Below are 26,948 nucleotides of genomic sequence, written 5' to 3' on the forward strand. Positions count from 1 at the left end.
GAATGTGTGCTCATCAGAATAGAACTTACAAAAATAGGTTTATCAGAGAATGGCCTTCAAAGTGCTTTATGTCAGGTGTCATGGGGAGAACTCTTTCAAACTTTTAAAGAACAGATGGCCCCATGCTAGATAAATTGTTTAACAACACATAAAAAGAGGTTAAGCTATCCAATTTCATTTATGAAACTAATTAGTATAGAATCCTGAAACAAAACCCTGTCAAAAATAGTACAAAAAGAGGAAACATAATCTAAGTTCACTTATGATTATAGATACAAAAGTCCTAAATAATAAACCAGTAACAAACTAAATTCAATAGTACAGATAATCATTGAACATGGCTGAATCAAATATATTATAAAAATCAATTAACAGTCATCACAGAGGAATAAAAGGATCCCAGGTGACTCTGTTTTCTTCTTCATACTCTTTGGTATTTTCTAAATTTTCTGTAATCTATATTATACCCAGAAGAAAACAAATATTTTTAAAAGGTTACATGTCCCAAAATAAAAAAAGCAGAAGTACATATAATGCTACTAGATCTCTGGACAAAATGGACACAGCATATGTTAAGTTATGTTTATGAAGGTAAAATGAAAATTATTGGGCACCTGGGTGGCTCAGTGGGTTAAGTGGCTGCCTTCAACTCAGGTCATGATGATCCCAGGGTCCTGGGATCCAGTCCAGCATCAGGCTCTCTGCTCCTCAGGGAGTCTGCTTCTCCCTCTGCTCCTCACCACCCCTCTCTGTCTAATAAATAAAAATATTTTTAAAAATTATCTATGGAGTCAAAATTCCACCTTACTACTTTTTCTGGAGTAGCTTTCCTCATTCTTTGTCTGGGAGGATAAACTAATGAGTAAGCTACACAAATTAAACAACATGCGATATTCTCCTCCCACTCTGGATATCGAATGAAGTCATAATGTGTCAATGAGGAGTCATATACAAATTAAGCTCTGTAAAACATTATAAAGTATTAGTACATTGGTTTAAAGAGCAGTTTAGGTGGGTGGGGAAACAGGCTAAAAGGACAAACGGGATTAAGAAGTACAAACTTCCAGTTATAAAATAAAGTCACAGAGATGAAAAGTAGAGCATAGGGAATATGGCCATCATGATTGTAGTAACTTTGTATGGTGAGAGGCGGTGACTAAACTTCATGGTGAGTAATGTGTAGAAAGAAGTACTGAATCACTATGCTGTACACCTGAAACTAATATAACATTGTAGGTTACCTATACTTCAATAAAAAGAACAGCAGCAATAGCAGCCATTTAAAGATCTGAAAGGAGGGTCATAAATACACTACCCAAAAATGAAAGTGAGAACAAAAAAACTTGGAAAAATACATTTCTAACCTACTTTTAACAGTTAAAATTATTTTATAAAAGCCCTTGCAAATCAATAAAAAGAACTTAGACAATTTAGAAAATAAAATAAATGGCCAATTATTTTCAAAAATTCAGCTCCAGAAGTAATGAATACTTAAAAACAACAACAACTATCATTTGGCAAAAGGAAGAAAAAAAAAATGACACGTATTCCCAGGAAAACAGGGAGCTAGGTACTTGTATATACTGCTGGTGGAAATACATACTGGTACAACCTTTTCAGAAGGTAACCTGGTAGCACATTCAAAAGTTTAAGATTTGTGCATGCTCTTTGACCCTGCATTCCTCTTAAATAGTCAAGGACTTGCACAGATGCAACATGTATGTTTACTGACCCATTATTTATCATAATGAAAAATGATAACCAATCTAAATGTTCAACAGTGAAGAACTTGCTAAATTATGATATATATGATATAATAACATAAAGGAATATAATATAGTCATGGAAATAAGTGTAAAATTAGTAAGGAATAAATTAATAAGTGAATAATCTTGGGGCTCCTGGATGGCTCATTCAGTTAGGTGTCAGCCTTCAGCTCAGGTCATGATCTCAGGGTTCTAAGATCGAGCCCTTCCTCAGGTTCCCTGCCGGGAAGCCTGCTTCTCCCTCTGTCCCTCCCCGCCTCCTGTTCTCTCAAATAAATAAATAAATAAATAACCTTTAAAAAATTAAGTGAATAATTCTTATTAAAAACAATGTTACAGGGCAGCCCAGGTGGCTCAGCAGTTTAGCACCACCTTCAGCCCAGGAGCCGGATCCTGGAGACCCGGGATCAAGTCCCACTTCAGGCTCCCTGCATAGAGCCTGCTTCTCCCTCTGCCTGGTCTCTGCCCCTCTCTCTCCCTCTCTCTGTGTCTGTCATGAATAAATAAATAAAATCTTTAAAAATAAATAAATAAAAACAATGTTACAGTATGATCTCCTGTCAGAAAAAAACAATATTTAGTAGTTATATGCATAAAAAAACAATGGAGTACACTTACTGAAATATATGGGTTTTTTGGGTGGTAAAAATTGATTACTTCATTTTATTTATCTAGATTTAGTAATTTTTTAAAAAGATTTTATTTATTTATTCATTAGAGACAGAGAGAGACACACAGAGAGAGAGAGGCGCAGAGACATAGGCAGAGAGAGAAGCAGGCTCCATGTAGGGAGCCCGATGTGGGGCTTGATTCAGGTAATTCAGGATCATGCGCTGGGCTGAAGGCAGATGCTCAACCACTGAGCCACGCAGGAGTCCCTAGATTTAGTAATTTTTATATCAGCAATAAAAAATAATCAAGGGAAAAATGAAACTTAAAATAGGTAAATAAAAAAGGAGATTTTTTTTCTTTTTTAAAAAGATTTTATTTATTTATTCATGAGAGACACACACACACACACAGAGAGGCAGAGACACAGGCAGAGGGAGAAGCTGGCTCCATTGCAGGGAGCCCGATGTGGGGCTGGAGCCCGGGTCTCCAGGATCACGCCCTGGGCCAAAGGCAGGTGTTAAACCACTGAGCCACCCAGGGATCCCAGGAAGATTTATTCATGAGAGGCACAGAGAGAGAGAGAGACATGAGCAGAGGGAGAGGCAGGCTCCTTCCGGGGAGCCTGATGTGGAACTCGATCCCAGGACACTGGGATTGTGACCTGAACTGAAGGCAGTCGCTCAACCACCGAGCCACCCACGTGCTCCAAAAAGGAAGAAATTCTTTACAAAAAGCTGGATCTTAATTCAGGTACTCCTGAGTCCTTAATTTTTAAAACTTCCCTAAAACTGAGTCACATGACTAAAAATCCACACACATGAACCCCATGAATAAATTTTTAAAAATCTATACTGGGGCAGCCCCGTGGCTTAGTGGTTTGGCACCGCCTTCAGCCCAGGGCATGATCCTGGAGGCCTGGGATCTCCCCTGCATGGAGCCTGCTTCTCCCTCTGCCTGTCTCTCTCTCTCTGTGTCTCTAATAAATAAATTAAAAATCTTAAAAAAAAATAAAAATAAAAATCTATACTGAATCATATGATCTATGCTTGTTGAAAGTGTATTAGGGGGGTTTCAAAAATCAATCAAATGATATAGAAGTTTAATCCTTTACAAAAAACCATGTTTCTGATATGACTTTAGCAAAATTAAATTTCAGTAACTGAAAATGCTATAATTATATACGCCAAGCTTGTAAGTATGCTACTCAGGTCAATTTAACCACCTACAAATTATGATAGCAGGCAGGCAAGGATTAGGCCCCAGGATGCTAGGTACTCAGGTTAAAAACTGTTACTCAGGGACGCCTTGGTGGCTCAGTCAATTAAGTGTCTGACTTGGGCTGGGGTCATGATCTCAGGGTCCTGGGATTGTGCCCTATGTTGGGCTCTGTGCTTATGGGGGAGTCTGCTTCAAATCTTTAAAAAAAAAAAGACAAAATTGTTATTCAACATGAGATAATGCTGAACATTCCTCCTTTCTCAATCTTTTTAACTTTAAGAAGGAGTTCAAATCACCAATTATTTAACGAAAGAAGTTACTTTATCTGCACTATGTAAGCCACAATATTTATAAAACACAGAATAAGTGGATAATCATGGAACACTAGATAGATTTCCCCACCCTACCAGAACTAGGGCCACGTGACAAAACCATATACATATACATGAATATCTCTATATACATATTATATATATATATATATATACACATACAAATATATGGTACATAGTTGTACACAAAAGATGAAATCAAATAAAAATATTTAATTAGCTTGGAAAGAGCCAAAGTTTTTAAAGATCAGCAACACAATAATACTTCATTAAAGCAATTGTTCCCAACTGAGAAGCAAGCTTTCCTTCAAAGCATTAGAGAGCTAGAATTGTAGTGCTAGCTCTGCTACTTACTAAGCTAGATCCTAAACAAATTAATAAAAATTACAACAATTTACCAGTTGGACTGTGTTTTTAAGGATTAAATAGGGTCATGCACAGTGAACTTGGCCATAAGTAGACACCCCAAATTTTAGTTCCTTTGCTCTGGTTAGCAGAGAATAGGGCAGTATCCAACTAACCCAAATATGAATCAGTTTCTAATGGTTTCCTAGTTCTAGTCCCAGTGTAGCCCTGTTTTCTTCTCTTTTCTCCGCCCCCCCCCCCCCGTTTTCTTAATGTGACTTCAGTAGGTTCTATTTTGTAACATTTCCTAATATTGCAACGCTTAGGTTCTCAAACTTTTCCTATCTTCGTGAAAATCATTCCCTTAGAACACTGGGACAGAGAAATCTAGCTAAACTGATAAACTGTTCAGGGAGAAGACTGTATAAGAAGGTAATGATTTGTTTGTTTTTTTGATGATGGTGTTCTGAACCCAGGCCCTGAGTGGGGCATTTGAGGTAAAATAAACGAGAGAGCTGTGCCATGACAAGGCTTCAGAGATAAAGTGGGGACAGGAAGGATCCTGCGGGAACCCACATCATGTTAAACATGTGACTATCTACTTCCACCCACTCATAAGCAGGAACTTGCCAAACAAATTAAGCAACCTTCCAATCAACCACTAAACAACTCTGTAATCTACCAGCACCTTGAAAATGAGGAAGATAAACAACATACGTGGAAGAGAGACAACGGCATTTAAATCCATAATGGCAGAAAACTATCAAAGTGGTTTAAATTTTATAGATTAGGGGATCCCTGGGTGGCTCAGCAGTTTAGCGCCTGCCTTTGGCCCAGGGTGTGATCCTGGAGTCCCGGGATTGAGTCCCATGTCGGGCTCCCTGCATGGAGCATGCTTTTCCCTCTGCCTGTGTCTCTGCCTCTCTCTGTGTCTATCGTGAATAGATAAATAAGTATTCTTTTTAAAAAAATAAAAAATAAAAAATTTTATAGATTAATAGTTTGTAGAGGAGGAAATATACTTTCCCCTGCACCCTTTTATGTTCTTTGCTGAGGCCATCCAGCCCATAATAAAAAAGATTAGCAGAAAAGAAATCTTTAATTTCACACCTATAGGAACTCTCACAAAAATATGGGAACCCACAAAGATACAGGACCGGAAGGCAACCAGGCAACTGAGGCTTATAAAGCATCCTGAGCTAAGGAGAAAGGGGAAGAGGTGTGGGGCTCCAAAGGTAAGGCAATTCCAGGAAAATGAGAAGAGCAATGTTTGCCTTCATGCAGGTAAGTCTCTCAGGTAAAAGAGTGATCTCTGGTAATACCTCTCTTCGTGGTAGGTGCCCCCTTTCTAAATTCTTTTAGAATTTAGTAAAGTAAATTTAGTAAAGGTAAAGTAAAAAGCTCTTCCTGACCCCTCCAGGTCTTGATTGCCTTCAGCTCACAATAATCCACATGCCAAAGTAGCACACTTTCGGGTGATAAATTCTGTTCTCCTTCAGGTTTACACAACAGTGAGAGAGTAAACATAAAAATGCATAAATGAGCTCTTCCCCTAAGCGGCCGAGGTGACCTCTGGAAATGGCTCGCTATTTGCTTGACTCAGAAAACCCTACAAAATCAAGCAAATCAAGAGGTTCAAATCTTTGGGGCAGCCCAGGTGGCTCAGCGGTTTAGTGCTACCTTCAGCCCAGGGCATGATCCTGGAGACCAGGGATTGAGTCCCATGTTAGGCTTCATGCATGGAGTCTGCTTCTCCCTCTGCCTATGTCTCTGCCTCCCTCTCTGTTTCTCAAAAAAAAAAAAAAAAGAAAGGTTCAAATCTTCACGTTCACTTTAAGAACACATATGAAACCATTCAGGCCATCAAGGGTATGCATACCCAAAAAGCCACCATGTATTTGAAAGATGCCACTTTGCAGAAACAGTGTGTGCCATTCCATGGCTACAATGGTGGAGTTGGTGGCTGTGCCCAGGCCAAACATGGGGCTGGACACTGGGTTGGTGGCCCAAGAAGAATGCTGAATTTTTACTGTACATGCTTAAAAATGCAGGGAGTAATGCTGAACTCAAGGGTTTATTTATTTATTTTTTTACGATTTTATTTATTTATTCCTGAGAGACAGAGAGAGAGAGAGGCAGAGACACAGGCAGAGGGAGAAGCAGGCTCCACGCAGGGAGCCCAACATGGGACTTGATCCCAGGTCCCCAGGATCAGGCCCCGGGCTGAAGGTGGTGCTAAACTGCTGAGCCACCCTGGGCTGCCCTGAACTCAAGGGTTTAGATGGAGATTCTCTAGTTATTGATCACATCCAGGTGAACAAACCCCTCCAAGATGCAGTATAGAATTTACAGGGCTCATGGTCGGATTAACCCATACATGAGCTCTCCCTGCCACATTGAGATTATCCTTACCAAAAAAGAGCAGATTGTTCCTAAACCAAGAGAGGAGGTTGCACAGAAGAAAAGGATATCCCAGAAGAAGCTGGACAAAAACTTATGGCCTGGGAGTAAATTCTGCATAGAATAAATGCAAATTTAAAAATGCATAAACGAGAAAGATAATTTAGAAAGCTAGCACTGAGCCACAGCAGAGAGAAGTCTGCCACCTGCTGACACAAAAATGGAATTGTGTAGATCTCCCTGATTGCTCTTTTTAGGTTTCCCTGATTGCTGTTTTTAAAGCAAGGGAAATCTCAGGTAGGTTTCATGACATTAGATTTCAAATAAGTTACTGTACTGAAGAGATAAATTACAACCCCTAATTTAAAAGAGAATAAAGATTAAAATGGGATTTAATATTCTTTATAGACTTAATTCAGTAACTTTAAATAATGTGATGTCTGAATTACTTTAGAAGCAAACAAAAGAGAAATACACAGAAATGATTTAACATAAACTGTAGGGAACATTGAAACTGCTATGATGAACTAAGGATAATCCAAGACACTTTGCAAAAATTATAAAATCTGTAGGGGAGATAAACAATTTTTCCTCTATCCTTCTAGGTTCTTGGCCAAAACTCTCCTATAATTAAAGACATTAATAGGAGAAAAACAAGCACAAATTTAAAAACACGCATACCTCTTAAATACACGGGAGATACCCAGGGAAACGAAGTTGCTCTCTGAAATGGGCTAAGCTATTATCTTAAATGCCATCTCTAGCTAAAGAAAAAAAGAAGATGGTATATTCTGGGATTACAAATCCTGTTTCTTTCCAAAGCCTACAGATTTCACCTCTGCCAACCGTCAATGTTCGTCCTCTTCTTTCTCCTGCTCCTATAGTAGTCTAGGGCTTCATTCTCTTTAATCCAGGCTTATTTCAATTCCTGCTCCAGAGTGAGAGAATGCCACGCCAACATATGCCTCTTTGGCATGAGGATTATTTTGAGCTGATTATTTCAGAGAAACAGTAGACACAGGAGAAGTTCTGAAAAGAGAAGTTCCCTTATGCAAGGGAAATTTACACTTACAAAGGAAATCTCCATTTCTACGTGTGTCTCCATCTCTCTACCAAAAGAGAAGGAAGCAAAAGATGAAGAAAGCGCCACGAACTCAAATCAATGGAGAGTGCACTGAAATCCACATTATCAACTTTTATTCAGGTTTACCATCTTTTCCTCCTCCCACCCAACAACAGGCCTCTTCCATGCCCTTCTTTTTTTTTTCATGCCCTTCTTTTTGTGCTTAGCTGTAGATGGTGTAATTTTAACCCACCTCACTTTTCCCAAGGTATCTGTCATGTATACGTGTTAATAAAACTTACTTGTTCTCTTGTTAACTCTGTTAAAGGGTCCCCAGCACAGAACTTGGAAAAGTAGAGGGAAAAAGATTTTTTCCTCTCACTCCTTGACTCTTGATTCTAGTTATGCTAATTTAGTGTACTTCAGCTACAAGATTGAGCAATTACAATGTATTCCAGATCTTACCACTTTTAAAAAATGAGTATCACACTCTCAATGGCTCTTCAGCAAGCTAACTATGGACACCTCACTACTGATAATACAGATGTTTCTACAATGTGGTCCCAAAACACTTTTAAAAATGTTGCTTTCAATTCTTTAAAAAAGATATATGTGCCATGCTATTTCAAACAGTGTACAACATTAAAGAATAAAAGAGCACAGGTCTCCTCTTCCCTAATCTCATCCTCCCATTACTAGTAACAACTACACTTCTACGTGCAGTTTTTTAAGATTTTCCAATGACATACAAGCACAGACATGTGTATCTGTCTCTTAGAACCATAACTGTTCTACAATGTGCTTTCCCCCCCTAGTTACCACCGTCTTTCGAACTTTTTAAAATGCTAATTCATACAGATTTACATACATTTATATATATATATTTTTATTTCAAAATTTGATTTTTTGAGAGAGAGAACTCACACAAGCACAAGCAGGGGGAGGAGAAGGACAAGCAGACTCTCCACAGAGTGGGGAGCCAGAAGGAGCACTCAGTCCCAGGACCCTGAGATCACTGATGTGGGAAAACAAAGGCAGAGGGAAAATAATTAAATTTCCTTACTACCTTCGGCTCACTGACAAGTCCTTGAAACAGGCAGAGTGACTTTGCTCTAGGAACTCAGATGCCTCGATGTTAATACTTTGCTAAGGGCAACTGGCAATCTTAGCTCAACCCCCAGGATCCCGTAAGTCTACTTTAACATATAAAAAATTCCTTTGGAGGGCAGCCTGGGTGGCTCAGCAGTGTGGTACTACCCTGGGGTTTGGCGCTGCCTTCAGCCCAGGGTGTGATCCTGGAGATTTGGGATCAGGTCCCACGTCGGGCTCCTTGCATGGAGCCTGCTTCTCCCTCTGCCTGTGTCTCTGCCTCTCTCTCTCTGTTTCTCTCAAGAATGAATAAATAAAAATCTTAAAAAAAAAATTCCTTTGGAAACTTCCTTTATCTCTAACACTACCACCGGCCCCCCCCCCCCCCCCCCCCCCGCCAAGATATATGTTGGTAGTCATTCTCTAAGCATATGACCCACCGGTATACATCTGAAGGGTCTCATGACTCAGGTTTCATTAGACAGTAATAAATGACCTTTCCCAACAACAGCTAGCCCCCTCAAGGTCCTGGAACCTTGCTTCCAAAATTCCTTAGAGACTTAAGCTACCCCTAACCCCTTTCAACTTGAAAGCATCTAATGGGCCACTCCTCATGACCCCTGTGCAGCTCTTTTTGCCCACAGGGTCCTATCCCCGTGCTTTAATAAAACCACCTTTTTGTACCAAAAATGTCTCAAGAATTCTCTCTTGGCTGACAGCTTTGAACCTTAATGTCTTTCCTATATCAATGGCATGAGCTGAAGTCAGACACTTAACCAACTTTCTTGTTTTTAAAGCTGCATAATATTACACAAATGCACCGCAGTATAATTTATTTAACTGATATATATATACCGCCTTCAACAGAATAAACACAAGTGCCCATTTTTCTATATCCTTATCACTCAGATTTCTCTCTCCACACAGTGTCTGGCAGCCCCCAATTCTGACTATTTGTGAGCAATTAAACTCGATTTTTTATTTATTTGAGACTCGATTTTTAAAAAAATATTCTATTTATTGATTTGAGAGAGGGAGAGAGCAGAGCAAGAGAGAGAGAACACGAATGAGAGTAAAGGTCAGAGGGAGAGGGAGAAGCAGACCCCTCCACTGAGCAGGGAGCCTGACATGGGGTTCCATCCCAGGATCCTGAGATCATGACCTGAACTGAAGGCAGATGCTTAACTGAGTTAGCCACCCAGTTGCCCATTATTGGATTTTTTTTGGGGGGAGGGGAAGGGGACTTTTTTTTTTTTTAAACAAATTTTGCAAACTCTGTCATTTTGCTGGGGGCAAACTTTTTTTTTTTTTAAAGATTTTATTTATTTATTCATGGGAGACAGAGAGAGAGAGAGAAGCAGAGACACAGGCAGAGGGAGAAGCAGGCCCCATGCAGGGAGCCTGACATGGGACTCAATCCTGGGTCTCCAGGCACACCTTGGGCTGAAGGCGGCGCTAAACTGCTGAGCCACCAAGGCTACCCAAAAATTTGAATTCTCCTATAGTTCTCAAACTTTAGCATTCATTGGAATCACCTGGATGGCTTAACATAAAAGGGTCTAAGGATATGATGGTTTTTATCTAGAAAAGAGACTCCTTGGATACATTTAAAATATAGTATTGGGCCCCTGGCTGGTTCAGTTGGTACAGCATTTGATTCTTGATCTCAGGGTCCTGAGTTCAAGTCCCATGTTGAGCCTTGAGCTTAATTAAAAACAAAACCAAACATGTAATATAGTATCTGGTTCAGGAGTAGCTCCATCTGTTGTGTAAATGAACTCACAACAAAAAGCTTAAGGAAAAAATTTTGTAAAAAGAACTGTTTCAGGAAGAATTCTGGCTAATGTGAAAACAGCTCACTAGATAAGAGCTCACACTTGTTGAAGCTGAAAATGTAGTTAAACTTGTTGCATGAGGATAATACACAGGAAACATGACACGTGATTTACAAAGACAAAGTCATATGCCTGATACAAATATCATCATACTTGCAAATTCAAGATGATCTTGAATATAGTTTTGGCAATGTTAAGAGTTTAATATATTCCCCTTATTTTACAATATATTCTATTTAGACTGATCAATCATGATTGTTACCTTTCAAACACCAAAGCCATCAATCATTACCCAGTGTACTCTCCGTTGAATTTCACATAGCTTTCCTTGCGATCTCTCACAACATTTATATTCATTTATTGTAGAAGTACTGTTAATAATGTGGAGAACAAAGGCAAAAGAAAAAAAATAAACTTCCTTATAACTTACAGCCCATTGATAAGTACTTGGGACAGCAGGGTGATCTTCCTCCAGGAACTCAACTGCCTCAATGTTCCTACTTTGCTAAAGGCAAAAGACAACCTTAGCTTGGTGTTAGCCCAATCTCCAGGATCCTGTACGCGTACTTTAACATATGAAAATCCTCTATGGAAACTTCCTTTATCTCTACCCCTATGGCTCCAAAATACATATTAGCAATCATCCTTGAAGTATATGGCCCACTGATATACATTTGAAGGATCTCATGACTAAGGTTTTAGGACAGTGGTAAATAATCTTTTCCTAACAACAGCTCAAAGTCCTAGAAACCTTGCTTTCAAATTCCTTAAAGACTTTGGCTATTCCCTAACTCCCCTCCAATATGAAAGTATATAATCAGTCACTCCTCACAATCCCAGTGTTCTTTCTGCACATGGGTTTTGTCCCTGTGCTTTCGTAAAACCACCTTTTTGCACTGAAGAAGCCTCAAAAATTCCTTCTTGACCATTCTCTCCAAATCTCAACATTTCGTATCATCAGGACTCTATAGTTTTTAGGTAGTTGTGACACATAATTGGGAGACTAGCTTTTAAATCTCATTAGCATTGTACGAAGGCAATAGGGATGTCTCAAGAACTATTCAAGACTAGGTATTTCAGGTGTGAATAAATAAATCTTTACATTTGGGGTGGACAGAAGGGCAAAGCTATTCCAAGTCTGTATTCTTTACTGCTGTATTACCAAGGACTTGTAACAGTTGGAATACTCTATTTTTGTACCAGCCATGTGACCACCAGTAATACCAGATTATATATATCTGGTTTTTATTTTATCAAATATTAAATCAATTTACTGAATGGCAAATGATATGGGAAAGGAATAGGGACTATGGTATTATAACATGGTAGACTGCTTATTACCTAATTCCTCCCTTTCTTTTCTACTAATAGAATCTCAGTTTTGTTGGAGGGTGGCCATTTGCTCAGCCAAAAAAAATTCCTCAGCTTCAGTTAGGGTGGCTATATGACACTGTTCTCTCCAATGACACGTAAGGAGAAAATTCTGCTTTATTGAATGGAGTATCCTCCTCCCTGGAAGATGGAAGGTTGGCCAGAACTGCAACAGCTATCTTGTGACCATGAGAAATGCCAACAGAATTTCAAAGACCTCTGTCTTGATATCCTTGTACTCCCTAATTAATACCAGCAACTGCCTATTTTTTGGACCTCTTATTAGAAAAATGTTCATTGGTTATATTGATTTTAGGTCGCTATTTCTCTTAGGTGCAACTAATAAAAGAGACAATAAAAGGGGGTGCCTGGGTGGCTCAGTATGTTAAATGTCTGCCTTAGGTCATGTCCTGGGGTCCTCCAGATACAGCCCCACCACAGCAGGGAGCCTGTTTCTTCTCCCTCTGCCCCTCACCCCCATGTGCGCAAGTGTGTGCACGTGCTCTCTCTCAAATAAACAAATAAATACAGTCTTAAAAAAGAAATATGTACCAATCTAGGCCCTTAAAGAACACACACAACAGTGAACAGTACAAGATAGTATATAAATTGCTGCTTTATGAAAAATCATCAGGAAATGCCACAGGAGTTTGGGGAATATGCTTCACAAAACAAATGATGAATTAAAAACACAGTCCTAAAAGGTCATAAATCTGAGTACTGATATAAATTAAAGTTGGGATACACAGATATTTTTAAAAGCCTGCATAATAGCAGTGAGCCACTAAAGCAGTTGTTTAAATCTTGGTTCTCCGCCCTCTCCTTTTTCTAAATATAGACTCAATAGTGGGCTTTCCACTTACTCAGTATAGTACCCAGAGAACATTTGATGTTATCTTAAAATAGAAGAAAGGAAGGAGTTTTTGTTAGAAGTTTATCTCCAGGAAGGAAAACTCACTCAAGTTTCAAAAACAGCATCGGCTTGTAAGGAATAATTGTTGGTGTTTATAAGGAACCCATAAATAGTTGAGATGTGTTTAAATTAGAAATGGGGGCACCTGGGTGGCTCGGTCAGGTAAGCATCTGCCTTCTGCTCCTGTCACGATCCCAGGGTCCACAGGAATGGCTGGACTGGTCAAGGAGGACACAGAACACACAGGCTGAGGCTCACTAGACAGGAATGGTTGCTTATCATTCAAAAGCCTGTAGGGGCCAAGGTCAGGCCACCCCAAGATGCACCTCCCAGGCATGAAGATTATTTTGAGCTGAAGGCAATTAAGACCCTGTGGGCTCAAGAGAAACATTTGTTCATCCTTTAACTACTTAGAAGAACTCTAAATTGAGGTTCTTTCCCAGAATAAGGAGAGATAAATTTTACCTGAGTGACCCAACTGCACATCAGGCCAAACATCTGCTCTTCTTAGTGCCCTGCGAACCGTTCCTTTCCTCTCAGGTCCTCGATCCCAACTCCCTTCTCCTTAGTTCAGAATGACATGTACACCTTCTTTTGCCTGTCTGTGGAATTTCCACATCTGTGTGGATGACCCATACGTATGCTATTAAATTTGATTTTCTTCTGTTAATCTGTCAGTTGATTTTTTTAATAGATTCTCAGTCCAGCTAGAAAAACCTTTAAGGGGTCACAATTTGGCTCATAACAATTATTTATATCTTTAAAAAATCCATAGAATGTTGAATTTATGTAGTAGACATTAAATTAGGAATCTTCCGGGCAGCCCGGGTGACTCAGTGGTTTAGTGCCACCTTCAGCTCAGGACCTGATCCTGGAGACCAGGGATCGAGTACCACGTCAGGCTCTCTGCAAGGAGCCTGCTTCTCCCTCTGCCTGTGTCTCTGCCTCTGTGTGTGTGTGTGTGTGTGTGTGTGTCTCATGAATAAATAAATAAAATCTTAAAAAAAAAATAGGAATATTCCTGTTTCAATTCAATTCAGTTCAGGGGTGAGTATCCTACCAAGATGAGGAAAGGAAAATGGAGAGAATTGGCTCCATGAATCCTGGGTCCTTACCCACCTAAGGAATACAAAAGGGTGAAATGAGTGAAGAGGGTGACTGGAAGAGCTGCTGCTGTGCCCTCTGCCTCCCTAAGGGAATGGGTACAGTGGAGCGCTACCTTCTCACCAAGTAAGAGGGCCCTTTCATGAGGTCACCTGGAGAACTTGAAATGTGTTTTCTGCAGAAGACTGAGGCCTGACCCAAGCTATAAAAGATATTCAGCGGGACAGAAGTGGGTCTGCTATGCTCCACCGGCAGCACATACACTAAAATTGGAATAGTAAGAAAATTAGCATGGTCCCTGTACAAGGACAACATGCAAATTCATGAAGTTGTTCCACCATTTTTATAAGTGAGAACATTGTACTGTATAATTGAAGTTTGCCGAGAGTAGAACTTAAATGTTTTTAAGTGTTCTCACAAGCATACAAAGATAAATATGTAAGGTGATGGGTTTATTAATTAGATGGGGGCATCCTTTCACAGTGCATATGTATATCCAATCACAATGTACACTTTAAATATTTTATAATTTTGTCAGAACTCTATAAAGTTGAAAATTTTTAAAAGCAGCTTTGCTGTAACTGCCTATACTCCTAGAGTTTTCAGAGCCAGGGGTAAGCGAATGTTCCCACACAGGAGGGAACGAGCCAGAAACCTATTTCTGTCTAGAACATAAGAGCCACCTGAGAGGAAGGACTTCACAAAGGCAAGAGCCCGTATGGAGTGGATCACTGAAAATAAATAATAGAATAAAATAGAATAGGATAGAATAGAATAGAAAAATAGAATAGAATAATAAAATAAAATGAAATGAAATGAAATGAAATAAAATAAATAAAATCAGGCTGAGGTGGACTGGGGTGGCAAAAAAATTTAACTGCCCATATTATGGGGATACAGTGAAAGAAGACAAAGTCAACTTTAAATTCCTTGCAGGCCCAGAGAGCACAAACCTAACCAGTCAAATAAGAACTCTCATTTTGGGGTGCCTGAGTGGCACAGTTGGTTAAGCATCTGACTCTTGCTTATTATCAGGTCATAATCTCAGGGGACTGGAGATCAAGCCTCTCCTAGGGCTCCTCATTCAGGGTGGAGTCTGCTTAAGACTCTCTCCCTTTCCCTCTGCCTAGCCCCCAATACATCTATGCACATGCTCTCTCTCCCCAAAGAGGTTAAGCGTCAGACTCTTAGTTTCAGCTCAGGTCATTATCTCAGGGTCCTGGGATGGAGCCGTATGTCCGGCTCTGTGCTCAATGAGGAGTTGGCTGGAGATTGTCTCTCTCCCTCTCCCTCTGCACCCCCCCCCCCCCGCCCAATTACGCTCTCTCACTCGCACGCTCTCTCTAAAATAAATAAACCTTTAAAAAATCCTCTCATTTTGGTACTTCCTCAGCAAAAGAAATCCTTCCTCTACCATATTAACCCAAAAATCTAAAGCAATGGCTAGTAGAGGAAAAAGAAGCAGTTGGGAAAGAGAGAGCTTGACTACTTCTCCTCTCCCCTTCCAGAGAGCTAGGGAGGGGAGGAGCCACCTGCAGTAAGCCATAGCTTTGGAGTAGTAAAGAAGTCTGTGTTAGGATAAATTGTGGGGCAAAAACCGCAGAAAAATCTCAGTCTTTTAACACACAAAAAAAGTTTATTTTTCATTCACACAACGTCCAATATGGGTCCAGATGACTCTCCAGAGCAGCTGTCCTCTACGTGCTGGCTCAATATTTCCAGGCTGCTTTGATACTGTGTCATCTCCATATCAACATGATTCTGCAGGGTTTGCTCCAACAGGAGAGACTATGGACAACTATGCACCTGTTCATAATTACACTGGCCCAGAGTGGCCATATCCTCTCCAGCCAGAATAGCAAAGCTTGGCCAAATACAAGAAGGGGAGGAGAGGGGAGGAGAGCTAAAAATCCTGGTGGGTACTAACATCCATCTAGAAGTCTCACCACAGAATTCATATGGAATTCATGCATAATACAGGACTAGACACTGGTATTTACAGAAATGAGACTGACTTCTTGTGATTATAATAGACTGTCTTTTACCTGAGAATGAGCAACAGGTCACAGGCCTACCAGAGTTTTCACCAGCGGGCAAGAAAGATTACCACTACTGAATAAATCTGAAAGGGGCCACAAGAAAGAGAAATAAAGTTGTGTTCTAGGGCGGCCCTGGTGGCGCAGCAGCTTAGTGCCGCCTGCAGCCTGAGGTGTGATCCTGGAGACCCAGGATCGAGTCCCATGTTGGGCTCCCTGCATGTAGCCTGCTTCTCCCTCTGCCTGTGTCTCTGTCTCTCTTTCTCTCTGTGTCTCTCATGAATAAATAAATAAAATCTTTAAAAGAAGAAGTTGTGTTCTATTTACATCCCTTGCATCATGTCACTCCACATACTAAATCACATCTTTAGAAGAGATCACAGAAATCAAGTTTAACTCCATTTTTCATAATAAAACCTTTAATCTTTCTCTGGCTTAAAGATTGTAATTCTAGCTTTTTTTTTAAACCTTATTTATTTAAGAGAGACACAGAGAGAGAAGCAGAGACACAGGCAGAGGGAGATGCAGGCTCCTGCGAGAGCCCAATGCAAGACTTGATCCCGGGACCCTGGGATCATGCCCTGAGCTGGAGGCAGACACTCAACCAATGAGCCATCCAGGTGTCCCATGTAATTCTAGTTCTATATGTGAGGCTAGAAATGTTTGTTTTCCTCAGCCAGCCCCTTGTGTTTATTAAATAGTCTAACTAAATGAAGTAATTATCTTCCAAGAATGTAATTTAACTTTCTAAACTCCCCAGGGAAAGATCTATTTTCAACTTAGTTTAACAGCAAACAGAAGAGTGACATATATAGATGAGCCTTAAATTTAAAAGTCATTTCAATCTTTTAATACCTTGAATTAAAATATGTGTGTGTACATATATTCACCTTTCTAAAACAACTTCAAAAGCACAAATTAAACATATGGGATTTTGATCATTGGAAAAGCTGATCAATTTGTTATCAATATATATTCTTTAAAGATTTTATTTATTTATTTGACAGAGAGAGAAAGCAAGCACAAGCAGGGGGAGAACAGGGAGAGGAAGAAGCAGGCTCCTCACCAAGCAGGGAGCCCAAAATGGGCTCAATCCTAGATCCCTGGGATCATGACCTGAGTCGAAGGCAGATGCCCAACCAACTAAGCCACCCAGGTGCCCGTATTATCAATTTATTAGAGGCGTTACATTTTCCGTCCTAAAAGACACTAAATAAATTTTCTGGATTAGTTTCTGGAATTAATACAACAGAACAATAAATTCTAAGTTACTGGACTGAGAAATAAATGTAGATTTGGACAGCCAAACACAAAATTTAATAAGAACAAATAAAACCCACTTTTCGACTGAATGATGACTAAAGGAAAACTGAGATTCTTAGAGCAGGAGAGAAGTTCTGTGTCTGATAACAGTAAGACAGGAAAGCTAGCATTCATTCATAAATTTAAAAACTCTTCCAAGATTTCTCCTAATATAATCCAGAAAGAATAAGACAAATTCTTATAAACAGCATATGTGTCAATAAACATACATACATACACATTAGGAATGCTTTTACTTTAAAATAATTTCCTTTTTTTGGGATCCCTGGGTGGCTCAGCAGTTTAGCACCGGCCTTCAGCCCAGGGTGTGATACCGGAGTCCCGGGATCGAGTCCCCCATGGGGCTCCCTGCATGGAGCCTGCTTTTTCCTCTGCCTATGTCTCTGCTCTCTGCCTCTTTCTCTGTGTGTGTGTCTCTCATGAACAAATAAAATCTTTAAGAAAAAAAAAGTTTAAAAAAACAAAAATTAAAAAATAAAATAATTTCATTTTTGAAAGTGACTGCATCATACACCCAGAAAATTGAAAGGAGTTTCATGGGTGCTGTCCTAATGCCCTGATGATTGACCACATATATTTTTAAATTCTCCTCTTTAGAAGCCACATTTAGTACTTAAATTTGTACACTGTTATTTTTTAATCACTAACACTTAGTTTTATTTAGTTTCAAGCACCGGGTTTTTATTTTATGAGGAAAAATTATAGTTCCTACTATTTCCCTAAAATTTTATTAGATGTCCCCTAACTTGTGATAGTTTGACTTATAATTCTCTGACTCTACAATTGTGAGAAAGTGACATCATTTAGTAGAAACTGTACTTTGAATTCTGATCCTTCCCTAGGCTAGCAATGTACTGTACAATATTCTTTCCTGATGCTGGGCAATGGCAGCAGCAGCCTTAGCTCCCCAGCCAACCACCCAATAACGAGGATTAACAGGCAGCCCAGGTGGTTCGGCAGTTTAGCCCCGCCTTCAGCCTGGGACCTGATCCTGGAGACCCTGGGAAGGAGTCCCACGTCGGGCTCCCTGCAGGGAGCCTGCTTCTCCCTCTGCCTGTGTCTCTGCCTCTCTCTCTTTCATGAATAAATAAGTAAAATCTTAAAACAAAACAAAAAAAAAAAAAAAACAACCATTACACTGACAACCTTTCTGTACCATACAACTATTCCATTTTCCCTTTCAGTACCATATTCAATAAATTATATTAGATATCCTACACTTCATTATAAAATTGGCTCTGTGTTAGATGATTTTGCCGAACTGTAAGCTAATATAAGTGTTCTGAGCACACACACAAGTACACAAAAGTGTTCTGAGCACATGTAAGGTAGGCTAGCCCTATGATGTTTGGTGGGTTTTGTTAAATACATTATAGACTTACTGTATTTTTTTTTAAGATTTTATTTATTTATTCATGAGAATACACAGAGAGAGAAAGAGAGAGAGAGAGAGGCAGAGACACAGGCAGAGTGAGAAGCAGGCTCCATGCAGGGAGCCCACCGTGGAACTCGATCCCAGGTCCCCAGGATCATGCCCCAGGCTGCAGGCGGCGCTAAACTGCTGAGCCGCCTGGACTGCCCATGAGCCACCAGAGCTGCAATGCCCATGGATAAAAATCAACCAGGTAAAAAACACTGAATTCACCATGTATCATTCAATATTAAAAAGTTGCATGAAAGACATATATGATAACATTTCCCTCTCTTACTACCTCATTCTTCAAAGCCTACATTTTGTGTTGGGGTGGGTTTTTCTGCCTGGCAGAAAACTAGCAGTAAGTGCTCAAGCTTTGTTCCAGAACTTTTTTACTAAGAGTAACTAAAAGCCACAGAGGCAACAGGTCCTATCTGAGCAGGCATGTCTGATTAGAATGGTGAGTTAATAAAATTGAATAACAAGTGATAAGTGATGGTCAACAGCAATGAGGAAGGACTTAAAATTTGCAAGATCCAGGAGAGGTTGAAGAAATTCATTCCCAAATACAATTTATCCCAAATACTAGCTTCATTTGTGCAAAATTCTACTGTATGTGTATCAACTTCTTTACACGTTTGGCAATCTTGATTTTTTTGGTCCAGTTTACAAACACTGCAAGCCATCCTTACTGGGAATAATGAGAGTAGTTTTTATGATGAAGACTTTAGGAGAGAGACAGTTGAGAGAAAATAATACCAGTGGTTAAAAATTATGCCCTACTAGTGTTCACAGGGGAAAATGACTAGGATATGAAACTGGCTGAGAGTCTGTTTTGGTACAATAATTACAACTACTATTTAATAAGCAGTTACTATGAGCCAGATACTACTAAATGTTTTACACTTAACTGTTTTTATACATAATTCTGACACCTCACACCAACCATTCTCTAATACAATTCTGACACTATCTAGAATTAGTATCTGATCCCACATGGTAAGGACTCAGTCCACAAGTCTGTCCTCACTTTCAATGCCAGACACAAGTCCCAGGTTGTCATCCATACTTCTGATGGACCAGTCGTAAATTTGAGGATTCTCACAACCTTCCTCCTCAGGTTCCATAATCTGTAAGAATAACTCACAAAACTCAGGAGAGTGTTTTACTTACAGGTTTCATATAAAGAATATAATTCAGAACAGTCAAATGGAAGAGAAGCACAGGGCAGGATATAGAAAAAGGCGTAGAGAGCTTCCACGTCCTCTCTAGAACACACCAGCCTCAAGAATACACCTTAAGGTTTTCACAAACCTGGAAGCTCTCCTTTAGAGGTCTTTATAGAGGTCTGTTATATAGGTAAGATTGATCAAATGAATTACTGACCAGGTGATCAGCTTGAACTTCAGTTTTTTCCTTGTTCACAGAAGTGGGGGGGGGGGAGGGATGCTGAAAGTTCTAATCCTCTAATGAGGCCTTGATCTTTATGGTAACCAGCCCCCATCATGAAGCTATCTTGGGGCCCCCAGCTACCAGTCCACCTCATTAGCATACAAAAGATACTGTTAACATTTCCCAGAGTCCAAGCTTTTTAGGAGCTGTGTGGCAGGAACCTGGGGCAAACACCAAATATTTATTTCTTGCTGTACCAGAGATACAACAAGCAAGAAAAATCTAAGAAACTGTCACAGCCAATATGAGATAAGGATACATGATGACTAAATGTATGTGGCATTCTGGATGGAACCCAAGGACAGAGAAGGACACTAAGTAAAAACAAAGCAAGGATATTTAAAAATGTATGAATATTTGTTCAATTAATTTCAACAAATATACCATACTAATGTGAAATGTTAGTAATAGGAGAAACTGGTTGGGACTCTGTACTTATTTGCTCAATTATGTTATTAAGTTAAAATTGTTCCAAAATAAAATTTAATAATGCAGTACATTGACAATGAAAAATGGCTTATCTCTGAGCTCTAAATATCTCTTTTTAAAGAAGATTTATTTATTTATGGGGCAATATGTGGGGGGGGGGGCCACATGTCCAGGGGGAGGGGCATAGGGAGAGAATCTCAATCAGACTTCCCACTGAGCAGCTAGGAGCTCAATCCCACAGCCCTGAGAACATGACTAGAGCAGAAACCAAGAGTTCATCACCCAACTGACTGAGCCACCCAGGTGTCCCTGAGCTCTAAACATCCTAAGCCATGTCTTCTGACAGGCTTCCTCTGTGTATTTATCTTGCTGTCCTACAGGACATTTCAGCTGTAGCATGCACATCCCACCAGCCATACCGCTGTGTATTTTTTTTTTTTAAAGATTTATTTATTCATTTATTTATGATAGACATAGAGAGAGAGAGAGGCAGAGACACAGGAGGAGGGAGAAGCAGGCTCCATGCTGAGAGCCCGACGGGGGACCGATCCTGGGACTCCAGGATCACGCCCCAGGCCAAAGGCAGGCACCAAACCGCCAAGCCACCCAGGGATCCCCACCTCTGTGTCTTTTAACTAAAAACTCTTAAAGCAGTGCATAATCTAAGCCCAGTACCAGAAGTCATTTGTTTACCTAGCCAGTAGGAGTAGGCCCACCTTGCTTAGGTAGTTGTTGTTGGTTCCATTACTTTTGATGGGTTTAAGCTATGTCCACTGGATATTCACAGGTTTGTAGAGATTCTCTAAGGTGGGGGTTTGGAGGATGGAGTGGGAGATGGGCAAAACACGGCCCCTAACACAGAGTTATTAGATAAAACCTGGATTTGAACCCAAATCTTCAGACTCCCAATCAAATGTTTATCCCATTTGAAGAAATAGGCGATTAAAATTACAAGTTAAAAGCATAAAAGTCAGGGTGCTTGAGAGGCATAGTCGGCTGAGCACTGACTTTTGGTTTCAGCTCAGGTTATGATCTCAGGGTCATAAGATCTAGGCCCAAGCTGGGCTCTATGTTCAGTATGGAGTCTGCTTAATACTCTCTCTCCCTTTCCCTCTATCCCTCCGCACTCTCTAAAATAAAGAAATAAATATTTAAAAAAATAATAAAAAGTAAATACATAAAACTTTCAGTTTTTCCATTTAAAAGCTACTGGCAGCTGCACATATATCACAATTTGAATTACTATAACATTATGTATACTTATGTATATGAAAAGATTGACTGATTCCTATACTACAAATAAGTAAAGTTGGCCTGCCTGATGGGCTTTCATTATTCTTCACAAAGATGACAAACTTTTTAGGATGGTATCACAGTGGGATTTTATGAAATAATTGATTTTTAATTCTACTTGGTTTCAAAAAGTGATATAACAGACCAATCCACAGGTTACGTGCATACTAAGGCATGGCAATTAGTTGTCGCCCCTCCCGGACATGTGGATATAAATTCTTGGTTTGAGGCAAAAGTTCTCAAAGCAGGACAGCAACATAAACAAAATACAATTTTTTGAGATAAAAACATTTGCTGCTTTACCACCTAAGTGGAGAAAAAAATAATAATAACCCAAGAATAATTTAATTCTAGCAATAAACAAAACCTAGGAATATTATTGGCACATGAGACATGGGAGTTGACATTTCTTTTACTATTAGTTATGGGAACATATTTCTGTATTCAACCCAGGGCCAACAGCAACCAAGAGGGCAGTATCTCTGATCAATGAAAACATAACTGAGGCTGAGTATTCTATCAACCTAAAATGATTATTATTTAGTATGGTAGTAGACTGTCAACTTACTTTTCATAAATATTTGACCCCTGTGTTCATGCGTGTAGCACTTTATTGGGAGTAAACATGAGATCATGCATTCCAGTAAGCACATTAGAATGCAACTCCTGAGTAACTTGTCTTTATTAGTGGATTTTAATAAAAACAACAACAGCAACAAAACCAAACTAAAACCAAACCAAACCAAAACCAAAAACAACCCCGCCCAACTTTGAAGCAAATATTGCTTGCTTATAAAGTACCTTAAGGGTCTTGAAACGCTCATACAATAAATTTGGAAATACATTTCTAAAATACTGTTATGCAAGACGTTTGGTGAGGGGGTGGGAAACGAACACAAAGATACTTCCTGGCAGTTTGAGACAAGAAGAAATAACATGCAAATACAAAATAAACTACTCTGAACGCCAGCGGGGTTAACCGGCATCCTTTCAAGCACTGAGAGGTTACACCTTTTCACAATCTAGCTCATTCTACCCGGGGTGCGGAAACAAACTGTACGAATTGGATTAGTCACAACCGTTTGGCTGCAGAACCAGGCAGCAACCTAGCCTAGAACGTTCCGTTTATTTCTTGAGAAATGGGCTTTGCTGCAGGAGGTGGCTTGTTTCCTAATCACCTATTTGCTGCCTTTCTGCTTCGAATGGAGACGCAACAAAGGACAGAGGGGGGACACCGTGGAGGGTCCAGACCAGGTCGGCGGTGCACGGAGTCGCCGCTCGCGGGGTGAACGGGTCCCCAGGGTGCTCTCAGCCTTCCGCCAGCGCCAGCCCGGGAAGGTGAGGCCGGATGCAACGCGCTGCGGCCCATCAAGCGCTCGGGCACGCGGAGCCCTGCACTCACCATCTCGATGATTTTGGTCTTCCGCCCTGTCTTCCTCTTCAAGGTGAATATGTACTGGGCCAGCACCACCCCCGCCACCAGGACGCACACACTGGCGCTCGCCACCGCGCCCATCCTCGCCACCGCCGCCCGGTCCATCAACAGGGTGTCCTGCGCCTCCCGCTCGGAAAACAGGTCGCGGGACTGCTGCGGCGGTGCGCGGAGGAGCTCCGACGCCCAGCTCCGCGGCGGCGCTGCAAGAGCCCCGCCCCGCCCCGCCCCGCCCCGCCCCCCCCGCGCGAGCCCCGCCCCCGCGGGTAGCCCCGCCCCGCCCCGCGCGCTGACACGCGGGGCTCGCAGGCGTGGGGGGCGTGGCCTGCGTCCGCAGCGGAGGCGGGAGGCTGGTGTTCCTCGGAAACCACCTCTGAGGAACTGTCGAAGGACCCAAGCCCGCCTGGTATTAATGGTCTCTCTCCGCTCATGAGGGCCGAGGAGTCCTTCCCTCCAACTCCCCTCAGGAGAAATCTGGTTTCAACCAGACCGAAGCAGAAAAAGTCTTCGCCTTCCACCCTCCTCAGCCCCTGCTGGACTACAAACCCCAGAAGGCGCCGGCAGTGGTCTGCGCAGCAACAGAGACAACCTGCGGTAAAAGGGCCACCTATACAACGTGAGGTAATATTTGCAAACCCTCTTATCTGCTGAAGGATTGCCGTCCAAAATACCTGAAGAACGCCTACAACTCGATTTTTTTTTTAAAAAGGGCAAAAGACTGAAAAGATGTTCAGCATCGCTAACCATCAGGAAAATGCAAATTAAAGCCGTAATGAGATACCATTTCACACAAATTAGGATAACCGATGTAAAAAAAAAAAATTACAAGTGTTGGTGAGGTTGTGAAAGAATAGGAACTCTTGTGCACTGTGGTTGGAAACGTAAATTGGTCCAGCTACAATGGAAAACTGTAGAAATTCCTCAAAAATTGGGACGCCTGGGTGGCTCAGCGGTTTGGCGCCTGCCTTCGGCCCAGGGTGTGATCCTGGAGACCTTGGGATCGAGTCCCACGTTGGGCTCCCTGCATGGGGCTTGCTCTCTCTCTCTGTGTGTGTATGTCTCTCATGAATAAATAAAATCTTAAAAAAATAAAATAAATTCCTCAAAAATTAAACACAGAACTGCCATATGATCTAGCAATGCCAGTACATATCTAAAAGAATTGACAGCAGGTACTCAAAGAGATGTTAACACTTGCATGTTCATTGCAGCACTATTTATAATAGCCAAAATGTGGAAACAACTGAAATGCCCATCAATATATGAATGAATAAAGAAAATGTGGTATATACATTAGTGGAATACTATTCAGCCTTTAAATTTTTTTTTTTATATTTATTTATGATAGAGAGAGAGAGAGAGAGAGGCAGAGACACAGGCAGAGGGAGAAGCAGGCTCCATGCACCGGGAGCCCGACGTGGGATTCGATCCCGGCTCTCCAGGATCGCGCCCCGGGCCAAAGGCAGGCGCCAAACCGCTGCGCCACCCAGGGATCCCTCAGCCTTTAAAAAGAAGGAAATTATGCAGTGTTGGACACACCTCCGGCATATTATGCTACGTGAAATAAGCCGGTCACAAAAGACAAATAGTTCGTTATTCTACTTATTCAAGATAGTCAAAAGTAGAATGGCGGTGGTGAGAGTTGAAGGAAGACGGGGAGTTGAGTGTTTCAGTTTTGCAAAATGAAAAAGTTCTAGAGATCTGTTATACAACCATGTGTCTATAGTTAATAGTACTGTACATTTTCAAGTGGATAAATTGGTAAATTTTGTTTTGTACCATACTTTTTTTTTTAAAGTGTTATGACAGAAGGGGAAAGGTGAAGTTAGGCGTTGTCCCTTCCATCACTGTGTTGTCCCTTTTCTTCTCCATCCCACTCACTGGGTCTTTTATCATTTCTTCCTCTTTGTAAGCATCAGGACTCATTCTCCCCTGCCTTATCTCTTTCTTTTTTTAAAAGATTTTATTTATTCATGAGAGACACACACAGAGAGAGAGGTAGAGACACCGGCAAAGGGAGAAGCAGGCTCCATGCAGGGAGCCTGACATGGGACTGGATCCACGGTCTCCAGGATCAGGCCCTGGGCTGAAGGCAGTGCTAACCTCTGAGCCACCTGGGATGCCCGCCTTATCTCTTTCAAGGGATGGATGTAGTTTCCCCTGCTTGTCTCTAGGGGTAACACCTAGGGATTCAGGGAAGGGATCCAGGGAAGCTCCGTGGAGTTGGTGGCGCTGCCTAATGAAGCTGTCTTTTTGCCGGGGTTGTGGAACAGGTTGGAGGAGTGAAAGAATGAGAGGCAGTAATGAAGCTAGACGGTGTTTTTCTGTGCACCCTCCGTTCTTGATCTCATTGTTCCATCCCTAGAACCCTGGTGGCAGTTCTTAAAGGGAAATTTGTGGAGAGAAGGTTCTTAGAAATGTAGAGCAGGGCCCACCTGATTAGCATCTGGTAAGACAACAAGTCTGGAATTAACTATTGGTACATAAATGCCCTTTCTGTGTCTTTTTTTGTGGACAAGATTGATCCTCTGATGCCATAAAATGATTTCAGGAGTATTGAGTGATCAGTTTCTTAGGAAGGATGTTAGCTTTTTTGTTTGTTTTAATACAAGCACAATGTATGTGAGAACCTATAAATATATCTGAGAAAAAGATGACAAAATTTTTTAAATATTCCATTGAAGAATGGTCATGTGGTACTTGAGCATCCTTCCCTATGGCTCCCCAGCAAATGGTAAAGCAAATTCCAGCCTATGATTGAAGTTGGATATGTATTAATACTGTCAGTTCCATCTTGAAGCCAAAAGGGAAATCTATGTTTAAAATTTTATTTTTTTTAAATTTAAGTAAGCACTATACCCAATGTGGGGTTTGAACTCATGACCTTGATATCAAGTCACTGGCTCTACCAACTGAGTCAGCCAGACACCCCTACATTGTGATTTTTAAATCTACCAATTTCTTAGAAAATTAATGGTATGAAATCTTCCAACAAATGAGATTTTGTGGTTTCTACCATTACCACTGTAGTTTTTTATTGGATTAGAGAATTAATTTCTTACATCTGAATGCAAGAAAAGTTAATTTTACATCAAAAGAATAAATTGGTAGCCTGGTGGAATGTGGATAATGATATAAATAGAATAAATAGGAATATTGACTTAAAATTTCATCTCCTTTGACTACCTTTTAAGTTCCACTAATTTCTGCCTTATTTTTTTACTAATGGCTTCATTATTTGTGACTCTTTGTATGTACTCGGGCTAATGCCGTGGAATACATCTGAACTGGAAGTTTGGTTGCTGCAAGATTCTTGAATATTGGTTGGAATAGGTTTGGTAATTTTGTTTCAGTTTTATTTTATTTATTTATTTTTTAAAAAGATTTATTTATTTATTTATTCATGATAGACATAGAAAGAGAGAGAGAGAGGCAGACACACAGGAGGAGGGAGAAGCAGGCCCCATGCCGGGAGCCTGACCTGTGACTCAATCCCGGGACTCCAGGATCACGCCCCTGGT

General features: G+C 40.7%; 1 protein-coding gene and 1 non-coding gene across 3 annotated transcripts in view; one reads left to right on the top strand and one right to left on the bottom strand.

The window, feature by feature from the left end:
• The window catches only part of NT5C3A (5'-nucleotidase, cytosolic IIIA), a 53,682-nt gene extending 30,040 nt beyond the window's left edge, over positions 1–23,642 (bottom strand). The window contains exon 1 of one of the 2 annotated variants that reach the window (XM_041728009.1): positions 23,398–23,642. In XM_041728009.1, coding sequence (XP_041583943.1) covers positions 23,398–23,535 — 138 coding nt within the window. In that variant the 5' untranslated portion in view covers positions 23,536–23,642. The remainder of the gene's footprint in view (positions 1–23,397) is intronic. The other variant, XM_041728011.1, reaches the window with a different exon arrangement.
• LOC121475193 lies at positions 14,289–14,393 on the top strand. The gene has a single exon (XR_005983659.1). It is a non-coding gene; the product is annotated as a U6 spliceosomal RNA (small nuclear RNA).
• Positions 23,643–26,948: the final 3,306 nt, after the last annotated feature.

Source organism: Vulpes lagopus, chromosome 13 (genome assembly GCF_018345385.1).
Source record: "Vulpes lagopus strain Blue_001 chromosome 13, ASM1834538v1, whole genome shotgun sequence".
NCBI lineage: Eukaryota > Metazoa > Chordata > Mammalia > Carnivora > Canidae > Vulpes > Vulpes lagopus.